The sequence below is a fragment of the Hemicordylus capensis genome, chromosome 2 (assembly GCF_027244095.1).
Source record: "Hemicordylus capensis ecotype Gifberg chromosome 2, rHemCap1.1.pri, whole genome shotgun sequence".
Taxonomy (NCBI): domain Eukaryota; kingdom Metazoa; phylum Chordata; class Lepidosauria; order Squamata; family Cordylidae; genus Hemicordylus; species Hemicordylus capensis.
This window is the reverse complement of record NC_069658.1, coordinates 38,494,721-38,518,907: the sequence shown is the minus strand read 5'-3', so window position 1 is coordinate 38,518,907 and position 24,187 is coordinate 38,494,721. Positions and strand designations below refer to the sequence as shown.

The 24,187-nt window shown below is 43.3% G+C and overlaps 1 protein-coding gene across 20 annotated transcripts in view; it reads left to right on the top strand.

Moving 5' to 3' along the window:
• Nucleotides 1-24,187, top strand: part of PDE4D (phosphodiesterase 4D) — a 990,732-nt gene that overhangs the window by 708,695 nt on the left and 257,850 nt on the right. The window contains exon 1 of one of the 20 annotated variants that reach the window (XM_053289930.1): nt 2,553-2,646. The exons of the other annotated variants lie outside the window; for them this stretch is intronic. Within the exon in view, the coding sequence (XP_053145905.1) occupies nt 2,555-2,646 (92 nt within the window). The 5' untranslated portion in view covers nt 2,553-2,554. Of the gene's footprint in view, nt 1-2,552; nt 2,647-24,187 lie in introns of those variants that run through there. 20 annotated transcript variants of the gene reach the window in all.

Below are 24,187 nucleotides of genomic sequence, written 5' to 3'. Positions count from 1 at the left end.
GAGACTACTGCTGCTACTACAATTTGTATATGACTTTTCAGCCAAAAGTTCTCAAAGCAGTTTACATAGAAATCATCATCATAATACTGAGGTGATTGGAATGCAGTGGGACACACCAGAGCGCCTAGAACCTATCTGGATGACCTTGTAGTCAATAGAATTTTACACACAGACAGACCTGCCTCTGTGAGTCAGACCACTGGTCCATCTATCTATCTCAGTATTGTCTACACTGACTTTAGTGGCTCTCTAAGGTTTCAGGCAGCAGTCTTTCCCAGCCCTACCTGGTGGTGCCATGAATTTGATTTGTGATCTTTTGCATGCAGAACAGTTGTTGTTTCACTGGACTGTGGGCCCCATTTTTCACTGCTGAACAGGGGTATTGAGTAGAAGATGTGACTGGACTGTCTTCCCCACCCTGAAGTTTCCATGTGCAGATGGACCAATCCATTAACCATGAGGTATCAGTTTAGACTGACATTGAAGTTTGGTGGGGTAAGGGCATAGTTACTGTGTCCAATGACCACACTAACCTGGGTGACTGTTAGGTCTTTGAATGTTCCAAGTGGTGGTTGGGACAGTATTTAGATCAGGAGACAGATGATCTAATATGCCATCTAGGTTTGCCAGGTTTTGACAAGCTTGGCTGGTTATGTTTTTCCTAACCTTCAGATTCTAGTCATTATTAATGGCCTATATCTTTAGGGCTTTAAAAAACAACAACTTATAACTATAATATCAGATCTGTATTTGGCTTTGTGCCTTTACAGTGTCTTCTTTCATGGTTTTACAATAGTTTGGTGTTATATGAACATGGGGCAGCATATCCATGTTTTAGTCTTATTCCATGCTAATCAGGGCACATATGTTGAAAATATATTGTGGGCCTTTTAAAAATAGAGTTCAGAATACTAGGGACCAGTCACCTGCAAACCAAGAGCGTTTCTTGTGCCTTGCTTTGCAGCAAGCTGAGTGGAGTTGTCAAAGTCATTCACTGTAATAAGAGACAGGCACAAAGCCTTCTGGACGGAAAAGCTGCCAAAAGGTCTGAAAATAATCTACCCGTCTAAGACGCTCTCTCCTGAAGTGGCTGATGCCTCACAAATGATTATGCCCCATTGGAAGAAAAAGCTGCTTAGTTCCATAAATGGATGCCTCTCTGGAATTGGAGGAGAGAAGCAAAACTAAGGCAGAGAGGGTAATGACCTCTTAGGGCCAGTTTGCACAGTCAGCACCCAGAAATCCTTTACGTCTGGTGTGCCATATGCGTGTGGCTGCTCTACACATCTAGTATCATCTGTAATGTAAAATGTATACACTTCATTCCCATTCTCCTTCTCCACCACACATCCAGTATCATGTGTAAAGTAAAATGTATACACTTCATTCCCATTCTGCTTCCGTGCTCCTTTGAGGAGAAGGACCATGTCCAGTGAGTGTGTCCATGGACATGCATAGATGTATTGCATGCTGCATCGTGCATGCAGGTATAGGATGGGCTACCAGGCTTCCTGACCCAACCATATGTACAGGATTTTGAGCTGGTGACTGGTTGTAAACCATCCCTAAGCTATATAGGTCACTGTTTTCCCATTACCACTGAGTAATTGAGGCTGTTCACAAGAACAGCCCCACTCAGGCTAGGGCAGGCCTACCCTGGGTAGGGTTGCTTGTGTGAAGCACCAGGATCAGCTGCCTCCTCGGGTAGCCCGGGAATTGTACCCGCCCATTAAACTTTAACCAGGTATGGGGTTGTGTGTATGCTCAGGTTGTATGGAGCCCGAGTGGACACAGAGCCTGGCACCCAGAGTGCCCAGTTTGAGGGGCAATCCCTCCATGTATCACACTCCTCGTGTGGTGCATTTAGGGATACCTGGAGGCCAGGCTTCATTTCCCCGACCTCCATAGATCCATGCTGCTCAGATGGTGTGGGCACGTGAGCCATGCACCACACAGAGGGTGACGATCGTCTGGGGGAAAGGTAGGTTGCCCACCCCAATAATGGTCATGAGAATGACTTTATTGTATTTCCACTTTGTTTGATTTTAGCTTATTGTATTTCCCCTTTGTTTGATTTTAGCTTAAATGCATAAATACGTTGTTTAAACAAAACACACACACACACCCTTAAGTTAGACTGGGTTTAAAAAAAAATTGTAGGAAAGGACAATGGGGCTGTTAACTCTTTCTGCACTTTGCTCCTCTGCTCTGTGTACTTTTCAGCAACACATGTCATTGCTCTCTTTTAATCAGTGCTATATTTATAAACAGCTTTACCACAAGAGTTTCTCACTTTAATAATGAGATAAGGCCCTGAAAGCAGCCAGTGTTCTTGTTCAGGGCATTTGTCACGCTGCAGGAAATCCCGGTTATCCTTTCTACCTTGTGCTCACAGCCAGACTCAGTCCTGCCAACACACAGCCCAAGGAAAGGACATTCCCTCGGAGAGCTACAAGTGCTTTCATGATTAGTGTAAGGCACCTCTGGTTCTGTCGCGGTGCCTCTCTGAAGAAGCACGTCCTGCTGCCAGTCTGCCCTGTCAGAGTCCTGGCAAATGGCCGTTGCTTGGGATCCACTGGGAATAGCTGCCCCTCCTCGTCCGTCTCCAAGGAACAAGAAGAGATTTCTCTTTTTAAAGTCATTCAGGTATCTGAATTGTTTGTAGCATGGGTGGTGGTTCTGTCAATCTGTAGTTTTGTCCAAGGCCTCCTTATAGTGCAAAGAAAATGTGTGATATCATATTGAACTATAATTCTTCTAGTCAGTATTTCATGAAACACACATTTTCAATCTGATCATCTAATGTTTACCTTCTCAATAAAAAACTTATTTATGAAGTTTTGAAGATTAGTTTGATGTAAGAATATCAAATCTGAATCAATACATTAAAATAGAAAAATGAATTGTTTTAAAATAAGGATAAAAACATTTAAAGATGTTTGGCAAATTGTTGAATTTAGAAATTGAGCAGTCTATGCTCCATTCCATAATACATAACAGCCAGATTTAGCTCTTTAATTCCATGGGGAATTGCTTTGAAGTTTGTTTTAGTCTGGAATAATAAAGCACAGCTCCTTCCACATTTTCAGACTGAAAGCTGTGTGACTTACTTCCAAGTAAATATTTTTAGGATCGGTGCGTAAATGATTGTTTTAGGAAATGACCATACTTTCCTAATCTGCACCTTATAAGTGAAATGAAACAACATGTGTTACAGACATTTCTTCCTTGAGAACCAGTAGATAAAATATTTAATGAATAATCAATCATTCATGGACAGGACTTACTGGCAAAAGTCAAATCTGGCAGCCTTCTTTATTGATGTTTATATAGATCCAATTATATAGGAAACACAATGTTTTATTGTAAGACTAATGAACCATAAATCCCATTCAAATCTTACTTTTTTATATCCTGGTTTGGTTTATACAGATGTATGTGTATTGTCTTCCATATGAGCAAATAGATAATATACATATCAGGCTACTAGGAGATACAAAACAGTACCAAATGCTTCAGGTAGTATTTTTGTTGATGTGAGACAGACTTTTCAGTTGCATGCAGCTGCCTGATTTGTGTTCCAAAAATATGCCAGCTATTTTCTGATATAGAAAAATCTTATGTATTCATCCCCAGCCAGCAGGGAGAGTTTGTGCTTGGTATCTGACTTCTGCACACGGATGGATGGATGAGTTGATTGATTCATTCATGTATTTATTAGCAGATTAGACCCTGCATATGCAAAAGGGTGCTGTGTTAGTCTAAAAAAATGAACAGCTACCAAAGTTGCATGCATTGGTCTTTGCTGGATCAGAGCGACACACATGTCAACAAATAAATGGCTGATGCTTTCAGCTGTAACACCATTGATCATTTATTTGGATGGTGGGGATGGGGAGAGAGGTAGATTCCAGTAACTGCTTTCCCCCTCCTCCCTACAAAACAGATAGAGCTGATTATATGACTTTTACCAGATGTTCTTTAAAGAAATAGATGGGTTCTTAACCTGGGGTACCTGGACCCCTTGGGCAGGGGCGTAGCTAGGGAAGAGGGGGCTCGTGTTTATCCCTCTCTCTGGCGGCCCCCCAGAGTGAGGGAGATAATGAAGAAAATAGGGAAGGATGGAGCTGGAGGGCCTTTAGGAGCCAGGGGCCGGTGTTCTTTGAACCCTTTCGCTCAATTATAGCTACGCCCCTGCCCTTGGGGTAGGTCCAGGTGGTCCATGGAAAGCCTTTGCTGCACTGAAGTGCATTTGCTTCCTGGTGAGCCAGATCAAAGTTCTTGAACATAATTATCCTACTTATTTTTCGCCAGTTTTTACTGAGCCTTATGAAAATATGGTCCATACATGCAAAAATGTTTAAGAACCCCAAAAATAGACTGAGTTGCAAAGTGCCAAATTAGTCATTTATCTCCTTCCTTTCCTTCTCCAGACGTTACAGTTTTAAATCTCCATTCACATGAAAAGGAAGAATTTTAGTTTTGAATGTGTGATATTCTGTCCAGTGTATTAGGCATTATATGTTTTATACAGTTTTCAGATTCAAAGTTTGCTAGAAGTATAGCTACTTGTGGAAAATATAGTTCAGAATTTATAGAGAGCTGCTGTTAAGCAACTACAAATAGCCTAATTTTTATTCTTGAGTCATTCTTCATGGTTGAAAATAAGATGCTGAAATTAGAACTTTCATATCATTTTTCAATGCATATTGCTGTTTTAGAACTTCGGGTTCATTTGCACTTTAGGATACATGTAGAAAACTACTATGGAATGTTGCAGTACTTTGTTTCACTGTAATTTAAGAATATTGCCTTCGTCAACTGACAGCTCTCTCCACGTCACTGAAATATCTGATGACAGTGTCAGTGTCTATACTCTTCTAAAAATTAACATATCACAATAGTTGCTTCCAAGTTTTTAGACCTGTTCTACTTTCTGGTCTTTGCTGCAGGATATTCTGTTACTTGAAAGTGAATGTGAGAGTAAAAGGAGAGCATAAAGGTTTATACCTTAGAATACATAAAAGCATACATGGGAAATGCCATCTTCCTCAATAGAAGATAAACCTTTTATGCCTCAAGGTTCTGAAACACTGAGAACTGCTTCAGGAGAATTTGATGCACTGCAGTAATTTCACATATTTAATTTTTGATATGCTTTGTAATTTGTGTTCATTACTTTAAAATGCTTTCTTACCTGATCTGATCCTGTGGGCACAAAAAGGAAAATAAATTGAAATAAGCAATAAGTAAATAACTTGAAATCTCCCATGAAGTCTGTGGACCAGATTCACAATTTACCCTTTTTAGTATCTCCTCCACATGCCTTGAGATCTCTTAGAGAGTCTCGTTTGGCAGTTCCACCACTTACTGAGGTGAGATTGTAGAGGAGACACAGCGGGGCCTTCTTAGGTGTGACACCTGCCCTTTGGAACTCCCTATTGCAGAGTTGAAGATGGCCCTCTGAAGCATACGCTATAGGACGCTTCATCTTAGGCCTACCTCCTTCCTAGTACAACACAGCTGCAAAAACATTCTCATTCGAGTTTAACTGAATGTGAAATGGGTCTGAGCCATTGGAGTATGCCAACACTGTTGCTTGACTAAGAACAGATTTAACTTTTCAAAAGCCTGCTAACAATCTGGATCCCAAACATATTCTGCATCCCTTTTCAGGAGATTATAAAGGGGTTTAGTGATAGAGGCAAAGTCTGGAATAAAATCCCTGGAGAAATTCATTACACCCAAAAAAACTACGCAAGGCACTCTGGGACTCAGGGATGGGCAATTCCATAATTGCCTTGACCCTTTGAGTATCTGGATGCCTACCTTCCTTTCCGAATGTTATATCTACATAAACTGACCTCCTCCTTGCATAATTGGACCTTATCCCGGTTCAGTCCCTCAAGCAGCTCCCTCACTGCAATCTATTGAAAGTCAGCCCTCGACACTTCTCACCATATATCTTTCATTGGTTGATAAAGGCTATGTCCTTTCATTTAAAAATTACCCATGCACATCAGCCGTTTCACAAAAGCTGCTTGAGGGAAGGAACATATGAACCATGGTATATTGGGAGGCCCTGCTCATCAGGGGTGTCAGTCTCCAGCTTCCCACCTCTCCAGATGCCACTCCATGGACCTCTGTTCCCTGCCACCTTCCTTCCTCACTCCACTGGGGCAAGCTGTTGGGTTTCCCCTCCTCGCCCCTCTGGGGTACATCTCTTCCTTCCTTTCTTCCCTTCAGCAGCGTGGCCTAAGAATGCCGAGTATCCACCTGCAGATGGGTTTGTGTGTGTGTGATATTGTCATTTGCCTCAGACAGAAACATGTCTTTCATCATCCCTGCGGTTCATGCAATCCCACCACTTTTTGTGTGGAAGGAAAAGCACATGCATGCAGTTTCTGATTGATCAGGCATCAACATGGTGACCCATCTCTTGTAGTAGCTGCACATGTGGCTGATGCTTTATATAGGGGCTCATAGGAAGTGGGACATTGGGCATTTGGTGGCCTAGGTGAGGCACATTGGATGGTACTTGCTGAAGTCTTTGCTGTTCTTGTTTAGGCTGGTTATTTGAAATATGCTTTTAAAATCAGGTTTCATTTTTGGATTTGTATCTCTTTGTGTTGTCTGAAGCTGGAAAGATGACTTACAAAGTGCAATAAATACATACTTTAACAAGAATGGATGCTGAATTGGATTCCATGCATTCTTCATTGCATTCTGTATATCCACTGCCCTGCATAGCATATCAGCCCTTAAATAGAGTTTGCATATTATGCTTGCAGCAATTCCGAGTCTGAAAGGAAGCATCATTACTTAATGTATTGGATAGCTCTGATCTCTATTCAGATCCTTGAGGGGGCCCAGCATTTATTTCCTTCCATTGCGAGAATGAAGTGACAAGTTGTGATGATGGCCATTAGCTTGGATAGTTTTTTTAAAAAATGGGTTAGAAAAATTCATGGTATAATTCAAAAAACGGGATAGATTGTAAGCTTTACAATACAGGTGGACCTTGCTATATGCAGTACCGCTAGTCACGGTTCCACATATCCATGGGCGCCTAATTGACACCCAACCTCATCATCCACAAAAGGGTTAAAACCCACATAACCGTGGTTCCTAGGTGGCTGGAAATGACCTCAGAAGTTATTTCCAGCTGCCATTTTGTAAAGAGGAGCAATTTTGTGGCTCATTTGTTGTTTAAACAGCATCCCCCCCCCCGGTGATTTTTAACTGAAAAATGGGGCATTTGGGTCTGGGGAGGGTGGCATTCCTGGACAGCTGGAGATTTGTAGAGCAGGGTAGGGCACTTTTTTCACATTCCTTTTTTCGCCCATTTTCCAGCCTCCAGGAACCTACCCACCTCCTGCCCCAATCCCATTGACTTTTAATGCCCCATTATCTGCGGTTCCCCCGTGGTACAGAACCCCTGAGGATAACAGTGTTCACCTGTATTGGAGAAATCCATTAGTTGTTTTATTGGGTTATCTTGAAAGCTGTATTTCTATGGAACGCATGGAAATGACTGCAGATTTAGTGTGAAAAGTACTGGCAGCCAGCCACTGGTATAGCTCATCCTTCCCAGCTGTACACGGATGGATAAATATATCTGGGATATTGTAAGCATGACAAAGTCAACTCACTTTATTAAGATATGATAAAGTTGACCGATTGTTTTAAAGGAGTTTAGAGTCAATTTCTAAATGGATGAATAGAGGAGATTTGTTGTGTCTTTTTTCTATATAAAGGTAAAGTGTGCCATCAAGTCGATTTCAACTCCTGGTGACCACAGAGGCCTGTGGTTTTCTTTTGGTAGAATACAGGAGGGGATTACCATTGCCTCCTCCCGTGCAGTATGAGACGATGCCTTTCAGCATCTTCCTATATCGCTGCTGCCTGATAGAGTACCAGCAGGAATTCGAACTGGCAACCTTCTGCTTGTTAGTCAAGTCATTTCCCCACTGTGCCATTAGGTGGTCTTTTTCTATATGGTATTACCTTATTTTATTATCTCTCTGTGAAAATTAAAATTCCATATTTCTTTTTTAAAAAACCCAGTGCCAATTAGCAAGGCTATCCTTGTACATTATTTCAATAAATGTAGTTGTTGCTCTTGAATGTTCACATGCTAATGGGCCACTGGGGACATGATTAAATGAGGTAGCTATTTATCACATAGATGTGCACATTCAGTCCATACAAGAGCAAAACCTCTATTTACATTGCAAGAAATAGTCCATAAACAAGTAGGGATTGACAAATCCCAAGTGCCAGGGAGTTATGTTGCCTAAAAATTTAACTGTGGTGTCTAGACTAGGATTTTCAGAGGTAGAGTTATTTAATAAAATCTTCATTTGTCCCATGCAGCCCTGTTTCTATATTATTTGTATATTATTTGTAAAAAGGAGCCCATTTACCTTCCCCGTCCATAACGTCCATCATAAAGTCCAATAATTTTGTCAAGTGACTATTATCTGGCTCCTAGATCCAAAGAAAACTTGTCAAAACCTGCTATAAAGAACCCATAGTTGAATGCCTGTTTCATTTACACCAATGGAACTTTTATATAAGTAGATACAGATTTTTATACTGCAAACCTGTGTGAATTAATGTCAAACTCTTACTCAGCATTTTGTAAATTCCAGGCTGCCTTGTCAGACATAGTGCCTAAATATTGTGTGGAAGAACCAATAAAGGAAAAAAATTGTTTTATTGTTGCTGAGATACTGAATTAACCTACAAAAATGGCTTGTTCAATACCCAGGTATCAAAATTGAACTTAATACATGATGTGTGAAAGTGTTCAAGAACGTCACTGCCAGTGTGTGCATAAATACCTAAAGGTATGCATTGCTAGAGTATGAGTATGCCAACTTCAAAACAGGAAACTCACAGAATTCTATTTATGAGCAAGTAAATAGAAAATTTGTATTTCATCATGGAAGAAAAATCAGGCCTCGGTTTACACATTACCTTCTTAACCTTCCAAACCAGAGTTTGGAGTATCGAAAACATGCCATGTACTTGTGCACTGTCTTTTCCTCTCTCTCACACACAGATTCCCCCTTGATTTTTCTGGTTTGCAAAACCAGGCATTGTAGCATTCAAGTCCGCAAATTGTTCTTAAGTGCTAACCAGAATTGCTGCAGGCCTACTTCAAATAATGGCTTCAAATTATGGTTTGGAGGCAACTTCTGGCTAGTGGCAGCTAGAGTAGCAAATCAGCCTTTTTGCCCATTTCAGACATCACAGCAGACTCTGAGGCTGTTCTCACATGCAGCCAAGACTGGAGTAAGGCAGCCAAGCCCAATCTTGGCTGCGTGTGAGAAGCAGCGGGAGGTGAGCAGCTGCCCACGGTGGCGTCCCCCTTTTTTTTTGCTCGCCTGCCAATGCTGGCTGCTTGAAGCTGGTGGGGTAGCAATGAAAAGCGGCCACCCATCTCTGTGGGGATCCCCACAGTCCACTGAATACTTGCAAACAGCAGCAGGTCTGAGAGTCGAAACTTTGCAAAGTATTCCCATTTTTGTTTGAGTGTGTGTGTGTTTACATATATTCAGCATTGTTTTGCGCATTGCTTTGTTTTACTGCCCAACACTCTGCTGTTTTCCTTCTTTGGTTTCCATCTAGAATGTTTCTTCTGGCCAAGAAACCTTGTAATGTGATTATGAACAGCTGCCAACAGTTGACTTCCTTAGGCAGATGTTCAGGAGGTTTGTGAGCAGGGAGATAAACTCTGTCCAGCCTTTTAATGATATTCCATACACCATTAACTTTTGCTCCAAGCCTTGATTGTCAAAGCTGCCTAACACAAGTTATTTCAATTTTGGTGTTACTAATGAACGGGGATATGTGAACTGCACATAAATATTTTGACCAGGGCTGTCAAACATCAGGCCTGGGGACTTTTTAGGCCCCTGGGATCCCTAATGAAGCCTCATTACACTCCATACAGATTATTGAACCAACTTCATGGCTAGGCAAAGATGCCCTTAGTAAGGCAAAGGGACTCACCTATCAGTGGCAGATACTACATGCTTCAGCATCAGCCTCTCCTCAGTCCCACTTAAATTAGCAGCAGAAATGTCAAGGAGTATACAAATTATGTAATCTCCAATCTACCAGCGTTTGCACTGAAAGGAAAATGATGGCAGCCTCTGGCATTTTGGCTTGTGAGAAGATTTTGGCGGTCCAGCCATGATGCATGGTATAGAAGTGTTGTTGATCCGGAGTTGTGAGCTGCAGGTGACTGTCAGAAATGTGGGGTGGGATTTGGGAAATTTTCCCATAGAAAATTTTCCATTTCTAAAATTTCTACTTGGGCATTTGGAAAACTTTAGAGATATAATAAGGGGAAATTAATATGATGGAGGTGTGTGTGTTTGTTTGTTTGTTTGTTTGTTTGTTTGTTTTAAAAAAGTCAAATAGCATGCCAAATCAGATCACAATTTATTTAGGGCATCAGGAAAATTGTGTAGTAGGGTTTTTTGAGCGGTGTGGGGGTGTGGGTGAATGCAGATTTTATGCAAGTGAGGGAAATTTGCATGGGGAATTTTCCGGAAATTTTCCAGTTCAGATTTCCCCAGAAAATTCAATTTTCTGGTGGTAGAGCTGGCAATACTGGTGTTGACTGATGAAGGAATTATGGCAAGCGAGATGCGGAAGTATGCTAAGCAGCATACACATTGCTAAGCAGCAGAAGTTCCACTGCTGGCTCCCTTCTCTCCTCAAATCTGTGGAGGTCTGGGTGCGAAATGATGTTGGTAACTCTAAACGTTTGCTTGGGTGAAGAGAGTGGAACCCATTTGTGTGTGACACCCCTGATGTAAACTCCAATGCTTTCTATCCTGCTTCCTTGGAAATTGTTTTGCTTTCAGTGAAATTGGGATAACTCCTTCAGTAACAGGATCCTGGGATACAGTGGAAAGAAGTCTGGAATATAACACAGACACACACACACACACACACTCACACACACAGTGGAGGAAGAAGAAAAAATCCACTTGTTTTCAGAAGCAGTTGGGATCCATATTATGACAACCTAAGGAAAACATGGATTTCAGTGGATTTTCCTCTCAAATGCAGTAGAAAATGTACCGGCACTATCTTTCTATTTTATGCATAATGCTTACTCAGGGACCATCCAGGAAGTACTTCACGCATCTGAAAGGGGGGCAGCAAACTGATCACTGGTTAAAATAGGGCAAAGTGTGATTGGTGGGGAGAGTGTAAACGGCCTTTAAAAGTATGATGTACTTAATGGACAGCCCCTTGTGTGTCTCTTTTTATGGGATGAAAATGAAAAACGTGACTAAACTATAATGGGAGTGGGCCTTGCATAGCATTCACCTTCTATGATAATTGATCTGCAACTTGTTGTAACTGCTAGTGGATAAAGAACCTCAGGCATTGGTGTAGCATATTGAAATTCAGTTGTCCTCTTGAAGGATATTTTAGTATCTTTCAGAATGTATAGGAAATGAACAAAGTTGCTTTAGATATATGCTAATTGTGATTTTAAGTTTTTCCTTCTTCCTGGATGTATTTTGTTTTTGAAGCTGAAGGCTCTTTCTATGGCTTTCTCTTCTTGAACATTAAAAAAATCCATAAATAGAGTAAACATAAATAAAATACAAATAGAGCAAACATAAGATCTGAAATGCAATACATTTTTATTTATTTATTTATTTTTACATTTTATATCCCGCTCTTCCTCCAAGGAGCCCAGAGTGGTGTACTACATACTTAAGTTTCTCCTCACAACAACCCTGTGAAGTAGGTTAGTCACAACCCTGTGAAGTAGGTTTACATCAGGTAAACGTGTTGACATGAGTTTGGCATGTACTGTGGCAGAACACAGTAACAGTTTTTAAAAGCCACATGAATAAAAGTGGTATATGCAGTCAATTGGAATGATCTTTTACCGTTTGGCTAGTGCTAGCTGTCTCTGACAGTCATAGAAACCATTAAAATACATTTTTGTCAATATGTTTTCTGGTGTTTCATAATAGCATTTTCTTTAATATTGTGTGTGAGTTACTAAAATATGTTTTTTGCTTGTTATCATAAAGTAGTGTTTAGGTATACTGGGGGGGGGGAAGCAAAATGCAGCTAAACTAAAAACTAAACTAAAAAACTAAATCAATCCTGGTAATGCATCTCAGGGACAATTTTCACTGTATAGTTATTACTCTAGAATAGATACCTGAGAACAAAATACATCTCTCTCCCAAGACTGGAACACATGTATTTATGTTGTTGCCTTTTTTAACATGGCAGCAGTGATCAGGAAAGGATTGGGTCCTTTTTCTGCATTGCACTGAGAAAAACAGCTATTTAAACAACTATGTACCATTCTCAGTTGATGAAAGGAGCATATTCATTCATTCATTCATTCGATTTTTACACCACCCTTCCATAAATGGCTCAGGATGGTTTACACAGAGAAATAACAAATAAATAAGGTGGATCCCTGTCCCCAAAGGGCTCACAATCTAAAAAGAAACATAAGATAGACACCAGCAACAGTCACTGGAGGTACTGTGCTGGGGGTGGATAGGGCGGTGGCTTACATGTCCTGCAACATATCACAGGCAGTTTAGACACACTCATCCTGCTGAGGGGCTCTAAATCACCCAGTGGCACTGCTATGCAAGAGGGCAGAAGCAGCACGGCTGACTCTTGTGTAATTGCCTGCTGCATGCTACTTCCATTATTCCCAATGGAAGTAGTGTACAAGGTGTGATCATGTAAGAGTGCTGGTACTGCCACTCGGCAGCATCAGTGGATCTGTACCACCTGCATTATGCTGCAGGACAGGTAAGCCAATGACTGCAGCCAAATTCAAAATGTAAAGTGTATTTACTTATTCTACAGGTAAAGATTCTGAATTGGTGAAGTGTTGTCATTAAGAGCATGGACTCTAGAAGAAAGCTTCTGGTTTAAATCTCAGTTGAGCTACAAATGGCCTGGATAGCCTTAAACTGGCCATTAACGTTCAGCCTCAGCCCTCTTCCTGCCCCATCTCTAACATGGGGAACATAATATGCACCCACCTTTCAGAGTTGTAAGGGTTTCAGAGTTGTAAGTAAGAATTTCAGAGCTAAGACCTACTAGGCAGGTGGGGGGGGGGAAGGCTTCCCAAACCTTGCCCTTCCTCCACCCCCCCCCCCATGATCACTGTTTGCCTGGTGGGAGCACGGAGCTTGTTGTCCTGGCCTCCGAGAATCCCCGTGCACTGTGCACCAAGTGCAGTGAGCTGGGGAATTCCCCCCAGGGGAGAGGTGATCTAGGCACCCATCAGCACAAGCAAGCCGCTCGTGCTGACGCTCGCTCCCAGGAGCTGGACTAAGGGTGCCTTTGCTAACAGCCGGGCTGCCGCACTGGGTTTAGCACTGCAGCATGGTCGGGAGCCTCATGGATCTCAGGCTTGGCTGCTTGTGAGAACAGCCTCAATATATGGGACATTCGTTTAGTGCTTATTCTGCATTGCTATCCTTATAACTTAAACCTCATGCTCCAGAGCATTCCAGTCAGTGGGAGTCATCTGGAATAAGTATCACTGTAGTTCTGCAGTGTAGTTCTGAACTCAGATATAGGGGGTGTACACAGAACTGTTTGGTTTGAGTCCGAACTGGACTCGAACCGGACCTGGTATGTTTGATTTTGCCACCTCCCAAAATCTCCCCCCCTGGTCTGGTCCGGGGGGGGGATTCTCGGAGAAACCGGGGGGTTTCTCCGAGGCCAGAGGGGGGCCCTCCGGAGGTTCCCCCTCTGGAGAAGCCCCCCTGGAGGGGGTGAGTAATTTTTTAAAATTTTTTTTACTTAGAAGCCCCTGAACAGGCCAGTGGTAGAGGTGGCCTTTCGGTTCGATATCTAACTGAATCGGGGTGTGTGTGTGTTCAGTCTGATATCGAACCATCAAACTGAACCAGTTTGATGTCAAACAGGTTCGGAAACCAACCTGTTTGTACATCCCTACTCAGATGTGGCAGTCCAGAAAATGTATTTGTATGATCCATTGTACACGTGGATAACTATAACGTGTTAGGCTTCGCACTAATTTCAGCTGGGCCAGCCCATTCACTCTCATGAAGAAATGCACAGCCCTTCCTGCTGCAATGCATGAGGAAACTGTTCTAGCTGAGGGACAACAAGTGCCCATTGGAGTTCCCACACCTGTAATAAATCACTCTATTGGAGTGGAAGACTGTGGCATCTGTGGATGATTCACAAGGCAAGACTTTGGTTCTTGTGGTTTGCTTATATGTGCAGGAAAGTGTCTGTATTTGAATGGGGCTGGGGCTGTAGTTCAATAGTAGAGCATCTGCTTTACATACAGAAGGTCCCAGGCAGCGTTCCTTCTAACAGGGATTCCCAGATGTTGTTGACTACAACTCCCAGCATCCCCAGTTGCAATATCCTTTATTTGGGAATCCCTGTTAGAGGGAGCATTACATTGGTCCCAGGTTTACTCCCTGGCATCTCCAGATAGGGCTGGGAGAGACTTCTGCCTGAAATCTTGGAGAGCTGCTACCAGTCATTGTAAACAGTACTGAACTAGATGGATCAGTGTTCTGACTCGGTATAAGGCAACTTCCTATGTTCCTATGCAATGAGACTTTGCTAGTATACATTAGGAAAAAGCTTCCTCCAAATATTAGGAAAGAGGGAATGATCTCATGAAATGTAATGAACAAAGAATATGCAAGCGCATTACATTGGATTTTGATCACAAGGCTAAGCCTACAATCCTAAATACACTTACTATGATGAGAGCCCCACTTAACACAGTGGGACTTACATCTGAGTAAACATGCATAGCAATGGGCTGCAGCTCTGTTGTTCTGTACTCTTGGAGTCTGGGTTATTTTATGCTGACCTGGACTGGAATTTCTCTCCAAGGAAAATCATTGTCCTACTTAAGATATGGGCTGGGGACATCAGGTTTTCTTTCTTCTGACCAGTTTGTGAACCTGTGTGCTTATTCCTTAGAAAGTTCCTAGAGCATGTAGTCATTCATTCCTGCAGAAATAGCTGTGCCAATGGGAGGGGTGAAAGGGCCAGTGAGACGTTGACCTCTTCATATCACCCTTCACTGTCAAAGAAATTACTCTGATACAACTAGACTCTCCTTGAAAAAGTGTACGCAGTGTCTTTCAAAAAAATTGGGAAAAGACTGAGCCCAGTGGGCCTATTGCCTACATTTGTCAAATCCAAATATGGCCAAATATTGCTAATTGTTGATGTGTAGGCGCATTATTTAATATGACACAGATGGTGCTTTTACTTACTTTGTCGTATTAGCCAAATGGAGCGTGCTGTTATTGGAGTTCTGTTTCAAAAACACATCCATTCGTACATGCTGCCGGATGTCTATTACTGTGTGGATCACTTCTCTGGTGGTAGCTGAGACAGGCAAGTCAGGCAGGGATGAAGAATGGGGACACCAGCACCATCTCCTGAAGGCTCAGCGCTGGAAGTGCTTCTGGTCTTAGGGGACTGATTATATCCATGGCGCATCGGATTATAGATTCATTCTGCCTGCCACTTGCTGCCAAAGGTATCATCTGCCACAGAGGTGGGCAGAAAGTAGTTTGGGGACTACTGGTAGATTTTTGGTGACTTGCAGTAGATTATCTCAGGAAGTGTTCTTCATTGCAAGGCCTGGGAGCCGGTGGGGGTCCTCATTATTCAATTTCATTATCGTATGGGGGTCCTCATTCTTCGTGGGGGTTCCGTTCTGACCTACAACCACGGATAACAAAACCATGGATAATGAAACCTTTAGTTGATGGGAATTGAAGGGGTAGTTCCCGAGCCCATGAAAATGACTGGAAAATTACCAAAAAACCAGGGTAAAAGCAGAAATAAGGATGGAGCACAGGACTATACCTTGGCCACTCCCGCTCCTCCAGTAATGCCGCCCCCCTGGTTTATGCATAAGTTTGCACTGTATCTGCAGGTAATTGTGAAATGTCTTCACTCCACTTTTGCAGTTCAGCGATTAGCAGCACAAGTCCCTGGCATGATTGGTTAGTAGATTAGCCAAAGAAACAGAAAATGGCTCCTAGAAGCTCCACAGGAATGCCTTGAAAAGGCTCCACAAGAATGGCTCCAGAAAGTGCAAAAAGGCTTGAAAAGGCTCCAGAGCAATGGCTCCCAAAGGATCCCAAAAATGGCTCTAAGAAGCTCCAAATATTAAAAAGAACCTCACAGTAACACTCCACTGTCCTCCTGCAAACTCCTCTCTCAACCCACAGGAAGGTGCAGCAAGAGCACACCCATAAAAGGGCAAGACTGCACCACCCAAAACCAGGGATACACAAAGCCGTGTACCATGAATAACGAGGTTGGATATATATTGCCTGACCATGGATATGCAGATTACACCTGCATTTACTTGAAAGGAACAGCACTCTGAATTTTAGTTTTAGATTCAGGTGAATCCAGTATGTAGGGAGGAGAGCTGGTCTTGTAGTAGTGAGCATAAATTGTTCCCTTTGCTAAGCAAGGTGTGCCTTGGTTTGCATTTGGATGGGTGACTACATGTGAACACTGTAAGATATTCCCCTTAGGGGCTGAGGCTGTAACTCAGTGTAAGAGCATCTGCATGCTTGTATGCAATAGGCCCCAGGTTGACTTCATGGCATCTCTAGGTAGGGCTGAGAGAGACTCTTGCCTGAAACCTTGGAGAGCCATAGCCAGTGTAGACCAGGGATTCTCAGCGTTGGGTCCCCAGGTGTTATTGGACTTCAATTCCCATAACCCCTAACCCCAGTGGCCTTTGGTTGGGGATTATGGAAGTCCGATAACATCTGGGGACCCAGCGTTGAGAATCCCTGGTGTAGACAACACTGATCTAAATGGACCAATGGTCTGACTCTGTAAAAGGCAGCTTCCCATGTAAGCCACTGGAAGCAAATATGGTACATTCCTTTGCACTTTGAAAGCTATATGCATCATCTCCAGGTTGTGACCTGACAGTAAGGCGGGCTTGAACCAGGGGTTCTAGGAGTGGGACCTGGGCATCTTTCTCTCTGCACTAGCATAGCAGCTTGCCAGAAGAGTCTGCAGGTCTACTCACTGTTGTGTTGCAGAATTGGAGTCATCTCTGTAGTAGCCCTTCCTAGCAGGGTGCCATCTTGCCACTGAAAACTGAACATTCTTTTACTGCATTTAAAAAATTGAATAGCATTGGGGGTGGGGGGAGACACAAATTTCAGAGATATGTTTGGTATGTTGTACGTTTTTAATTGCCAGTTCAAGCTGGCATTATGGCTGGCTTGTTAAAATGCGCTGCTCTTGACTGCCCTCATGGTTTGGTTTTGTAACTTCGCCAGGGTCACTTTCTCAGGGCCTTACTCAAGCAGTACTCCCCTCTGTATCCATAAGACTTTTGGCAAAGTGTGGAGGATAGAAATAAGGTCTGAACCAGGCATTCCCCAGGCATAAATAACACACATACCAGTTGTGATGGGAAACCATAACATTCTTCCTGTCAAGCTTAATTAAACATTGTGCAATCCCTGACTGTGTATGTACATTGGCCCTTTTTTAACAGGGAAAGAGGGTTAGCCCCGAAATCTCCAGGGGCTACCATGGGTTGATGGCATCTGCCTCCCCTAAGAGATACTTGGCGTCTTTCTCTCACTAGTTCTTAGGGAGATGAATCGAGAAACCAATTAATCAAGTGGCACCGTTTTTTATTGGATGGTACAGTTTTAGGTTGCAATGAGGAGGTTGCGTTTTGTGTAGGGAAAAATCCTGTGTATGGGGAAAGTATTGTGTCAGGGTCCAGGAGAAGGCTGCACTTGAACCCTTCTCTGGGTAATGACAGTTTTCTATAGGAAGTGCAACCTCATCACTGCAACCTGAAATGGTTGTATCCAAGAAAAGCTTTTCCCATGGTGAGCATTCACATTTGCAATCCTCCCCTTGTGACCTGTAGTAGTACAGTCCTGGAAACATTTTACCTCTTGATTCTGTGACTTTATAAACTAACCTTTTCCCAGAGCATAAGAGGAGGAAGGAAAGCAGGGCAGGGATATTTAAGGAAGAAAGGAACAGGGCCAACATTAGAGACTGGCACCCTTGGCATTTGCTGAGGGCCCATTGCTGATCCCTAAGATGCCGTGTGGAGTGGTTGCACAATTCTAATGGCCGATACGATTGCTCTGTTACCACTTCCTCTGAGCCAGCCTATGTGCCAATGAGAATTTTCTCCCAGACACCTCTGCATCTTTCCTTTATTCCACCATGTATACTGCCCTGAGTTCCTTGGAGGAAGGGCAGAATAGAAATGTAATAGGAAAATAATGGATAATAATACCACCATAAATGTGGGTGGCCATGTTAGTCCGTTTACAAAAATGTCGAAACTGCAGTAACATAGTCCCTTTATCAGGACCAACTATAAGTAACCGAATGCTGAGCTAGCTTTCAGGTTTTATGGCAACCCAGTAAGTGATAAGCAGATGCAAGATAATAAAGAAAAGTGGGGTGGGGAGTGTGAACTGCCAGCCATAAAGAAAAGAGCTGTACATTTGAATGCAAGTCCTCTATTAGGAATTATTGGTTTACACTCAGGCCAGGCGGTCACTTTCCCCAGACAGGAAACACGCAGATGGGTATGTCAGGTCAAACTCTGTCATGAGTCAGCTTTCATCATTCTTTATGCAAACATAACCCTCTTAAGGCGAGATGGGTGTTGCTTGAGAATTATTTGTGCTGTGCACTTAGGATATCCTAGCTGTAAACACTGACGAAACATAACAAAACAAAGGCTGCAATAAGGACACTCAGGGAATTGGCTATCACCCATAAATATTTTATAGTCTCTATTTTATTTATTTAAATGAATAAGATTATCTGTGTTCATGAGCTGTTTACAGAAAAGTTCCATGAGAATTATTTTATTTATTTGTAGGATTTATCTCCTTGATCAAAAGATTCTGAAGGCAGTTCACAATAGATTGCAATAACACAATGTTCATCTCCCCACCCCCCACCCCCACCAAAGGTTCAAAATGACTTCCATGAGCAAAATACAATGCACAAATAGATCTGTAAAACAATCAAAAATTTAAAAAAATACAAAAAGAGCATAAAAACCCTTTCAGTAAAGTGCACTAAAAAAATCTTAAAAACTAGCTGAACCCGCACAGAGCATCTGTGCACTAGGACTTTGTTGCTCTCCTTCCCCCCCCCCGCCACAGCCCCTGCTTTATTGCTCAGTGTCAGCCACCCACTCTCAGCCACCCCTCCCACTCACTCGCTCGCTCACTCACCCCCTCACCTCCGCTCGCTTGCTCATTCTCTGCTCGCTCTCTCACTCTACCCCTCCCCGCCACTGCCTTGCTCACTCGCCACCTCTCCACTCATTCGCTTGCCCTTCCCTGCACACTTGCTCACTCACTCACTAGCCCCCTACCTGTTCCTCTTCCCTATCTGCATATGGAATCCCCACTGTCCAATCACCATGGTGCTTCTGTTCTGTTACTTCCGATTGGTAACGAACTGTGTGGGCGTGGCTTGCCATATATTAGTGTATCCTCTATAATAAAAGGCTTGGGCATGCGTTCGTGCCGCCCATGTCTTTTTCGGCAGTTCTGAGCATGCACGGAGCGCATGCTCAGAACTGCCAAAAAAGATACGGCCGCCCAGACATGGGCGGCCATGTTTTTGAAGATTAAGGGCCAGACCATGTTGTTGTAGATTAAGGGCCAAAACAGCCCATGTAAATGCCCCCGCGACCGGCCGCCCGCCCTCCCTGCTGTTATTTGATCCAACCCCGCCCCCACGTTTAAGGGCCAAAACGGCCCATGTAAATGCCCCCGCGGCCGTTGACGACGACCGGCCGCCGTCCTCCCTGCTGTTATTTGATCCAACCCCCCCACCACGTTTAAGGGCCAAAACGGCCCATGTAAATGCCCCCGCAGCTGTCGCCGCCGACTGCCCACCCTCCCAGCTGCCGAGACCTCCTTACCCATACCAGACCTCTACAGCCCCGGGCCACGTCCTTCGCTCGATCACATTTGCTATTTAGAGAAGGAGAGAGGAGCTCGCATGCAGAGCTCCTCTCTCCTTAAAGCCTCTTCCCTAACTGGCGCTATGGACGCAAAGGATGCAATAGGCGTCCTTTGCGCCCAAAGCGCCAGTTCCGTTATTATAACGGGCTTAAAAATACTAGTTATATATATATATATAGATGGGGACCAGTGTTCCCTCTAATTTTGTTCATAAGTGAGTTTTCTTATGGGCGGCCAAACACTTCTCCACTCTTTCCTTCAGGAATGCCTTCCATGCTTTTGTGTGTGTGTGTGTGTGTGTGTGTGTGTGATTACACACACACACACACACACACACACACACACACTCTCCCTTCTGTCCACATAGTTCTATTAAAACAGTGATCAGCAACTTCATGGTTAAAGTGTCAAAAAAATGCAAACTGCAAATAATTGAATCTATGCATATAATAATCAAAACCAGATTAAAACAGAAATATAGAGTATTTGTTTCCAGATTTAACGTTGTGATCAGGAAGATAACATTTGCTATCATTAACAATAATGACTTAAATTAATTCCAGGAAGAGGCCAGCCATTGTCAAAATAACTAGAAATAGCCTAATTTGACTGGGGGCAGGGGAGAAGGTGAGGTGGGCGGGCGGGCGGGTGGGGGGACCTCAAAATGTATTTCAGAATGTGGAAGAAGCTTTCCCAATGCCTTATCTACACAGCAGAGTCTTCTAGATTTTACAAGATTTTTCTTTTCCTTCCCCCTACTGCCTGATGCCAGCTCTGGGGGCATTCTCCCTGCTGCCACCACTGCTTCTCTCCCTGTTGCTTTTCTCCCCATTGCCACTTTTCTCCCTGAAGCTGCCCCCGTCGCCATTCTCGCTGCCCCGTTCGGGCGGGGAAATCAGCTCTCCCGCTCTTACTGTGGTAGGGGCGTATTAGAAATGGCGACAGGAGCACATGCGCCCCAACACCATTTTCAGGAAGAGACTAGCCGCAGGAGAATCGGAGAGCTGGTCTTTCCTCTCTGGCCCAAGGCCCTCCCTCTTTAGTCCCCTGAGGAGCATGGGGATCTGCTGGGAGTGGGGTGGGGAAGGGATGGTAGGAGCGAAGTGCAGAGCAAGGACAGGAGGAGGAGACTGTGCGGCTCCTATAATCAGCTGCATGGAGGGCTGCTCTTTTAGGGAAGCCTGATGGGGACCGTCAATAAAAAGGCATCGCTAGTGAAGAACGTAATAACAAAATGTTATTCACTCAGTATCCAAAGGTCCACTGACAGGACCAGGACTAAAGCACCCATCTGAAAGTAAACAGGGAGGGGACCAAGTTATTTTTGACAGGAGGGAGCACCATAATGTGGGGGCAATAACAGAGAAGGCCCACTTGTGCAAAGTCCCCAACTGAGCCTCCGTTAGCAATGAGACACACACAAGGCCTTTTTGGATGATCTTGTCAATAATAGTTCTAAATGCACGCACGTGCGCACACACACACATGCACACACAGAAACCTGCTAAGGTGCCTTATACCAAGTCAGACCATTGGTCCATCTACTCAGCATTGTCTGCCAGTGGCTCTCCAGGGTTTCAGGAGTCTTTCTCTGCCCTACCAGGAGGCTTTACAGAAAGGGCTTCTACCCCAAATCTCCTTCAGAAGAGAGTATGTGCATGTTCACACACCAGCCAAACTTACCCCAAAGTCCCTTCAAAATCCTTGGACCCACTCCACACACAAGTCAGGCTTTGTCTTGCAAATTCTGACCTATCTTGGTTTATTTCCGGGGTTTTCTGAAAGCTCTGGAGCAAATAGGGAGAGGCACTGACATTGAATCATCAGCAAGATAAGAGAGCTACTTGCTTTAGAAATGCAGATATAGCTCTTTAGTAATCTCCCCCACCCACCGCCCATTGGCTAACACCGAGGCATGCCATGTGAACTTGCATCAAAACGAAACCCTTGAGCAGAGGGGAGGGGAGGGGCTGTTTCCCTCAATGCTGCTACTGTGATTCGAAGTGGCTTTGCTCAACATATACCCCACAGCATGAAGCCATGTGTGAATAACTCCCTGGTGGTGCCAGAGTTCTTTCTGATACAAATTTAAAGTATATTACTATACTATAAGGACATAGATACTATAAATGTATGTATGTCCGACATACATTGTCTTAGGTATAAGGACCACTGGTCACAGTTCAAATGAAATTAATGTGCCTGGATTGTATTGGATTGTGTTGAGATGTTGTGTTGGATTGTGGCCAGTGGAACTAACTTTTGTGTAAACTGCATGGGATTTGTCTGCATGACAGTTACGGTGTGTTTATTTTATAATGTATACTCTTTTAGCTCCCAAATTGTGTAAAAAATGACCCTGAATAATTTAGTGAGATTAAATATAGCTGCATGCATTTTTAACAGGAATTTAGTATTTGGACTTGTTGGGCAGAATCCCTCAAGAATTATTATATGCTAAAAGACCAAACTACTTATGACATAACCCTGGTATATTTTGTTTTCTTTAGCAGCTGAGTTGACCCCACCCTGCCCCAACTGTGGGTTATTGTCCCCATTGTCAGTAGGGGTCCAGTCAGTGGGGCCCCTGATCCAGCTGCTTTTTAAGGGAGTTTGGGGTGGGGAGACTCCTAATGGTGATAGTGCATGAGCCAGCTAGAGTGATCGGTACCATCTTGCGGGGATGAATTCTTGTGATCGTTGACAAGGTCTGCACCACTAGAGATGTAAAATAGGTAGTAGCATTGTAGTATTTTCAGCTTTCAGTGTGTTATCATGCTTTTTATTGTCCTAACCATTGAACCTGTGGCGGCCCAATTTGCAATGGTGATTTAAAACCTTGCAAAAAGTTTTAAAAACTCAAACTACAATAAAATTTTATCAGATTTCATCAATGTTGTCAGAGGAATGGAAATTTAAAATTGACAGGAATGATCCTAACCCTGACCCTAACCATTTCCTCTGTGCAAAAATGACTGGAATTTTGCCCTAATCATTTGGGAGGGACCATAAATAAAGAAGAGGTGATAACACAGAGAAAGCTGTACGTTTTCCATTTTGGGTAGAAGGGAGGGGGAGAGGCTTTAGACATTGCCAAAAATCACTATGAGCATTCGTGCCCTGAAATGCTGCCAGTGCTCAAAATTTGTGGGCCTGGCTGATGGACTGCGCTGAGTTAACTGAAGCCTGTCAGAGCTAATAATGCTTTTAACAGTGGTTTTGACTGTAAGTCTCATTGCAGCCAGTGGAACTGAACTCAAATCTATTGATTTTTGTGGGATTTAGTAGTGACCGACTTTTGCTGGTTCACATCTCTTGCCTGTATTAGGGATGTGCACAGAACTGGTTTGCCCTGTTCTGTTCGAGTTCGAACCAGGTTCAAACCAGGAGGGGGTGGTTCAGTTTTGGTTTTGTTCGAACCTCCCCCTGGTTCGGTTCGAATTCGAACTGGTTTGAACCGATTCAAACTGGTTCAAACCGGTTTGGACACCCAAAAATTGGTAGGATGGTAGCTGGCACCCAGGGTACCTGCCACCCAATCCCCAAAGCAATCGGACACTCGTACGATTTTTTATGAATTCTTGAAAATTATTTCTATTTTTTCCTCATAGGATATAATGGGACTCGAACCAGCCCATTATTCCTTATTGTGGAGCACCCATGGGTGCCAACAACCATGCAAACCCCGAAGCAATTAGACACCCCTATGATTTTTTATGAATATTTGAAATATTTTTAATTATTTTTCTAATAGGGTATAATAGGACCCGAACCAGCTCATATCCCCTATTGTGGAGCACCTAGGGGCACAAAAGTGGGGTAGATGGTAGACAACCAGGGGTGCCTACTATCCACAAAGTTCCAAGGCAATCGGACACTCCTCTGATTATTGGTGAATTTTAAAATTATTTTGGAATTCCTCATAGAGAATAATTAGGATTGCAGCAAATGTATAGCTTCACGTCGGGGGGAAAGGGGTGTCGTAGAGTGGAGTGTGGTGGGTGGTAGTTCCTAGGGTGGGCAAGGAAGCTATCAGAATTATTTGAAAGGAATTGGGCAAAGGGGTGATTTTTAAGTGATTTTTTGAAGTTTACGGGTCTTTAAGGTTAGCAATGAGAGTGGATTCATAGTTTGTCATTGAAAATCTTATA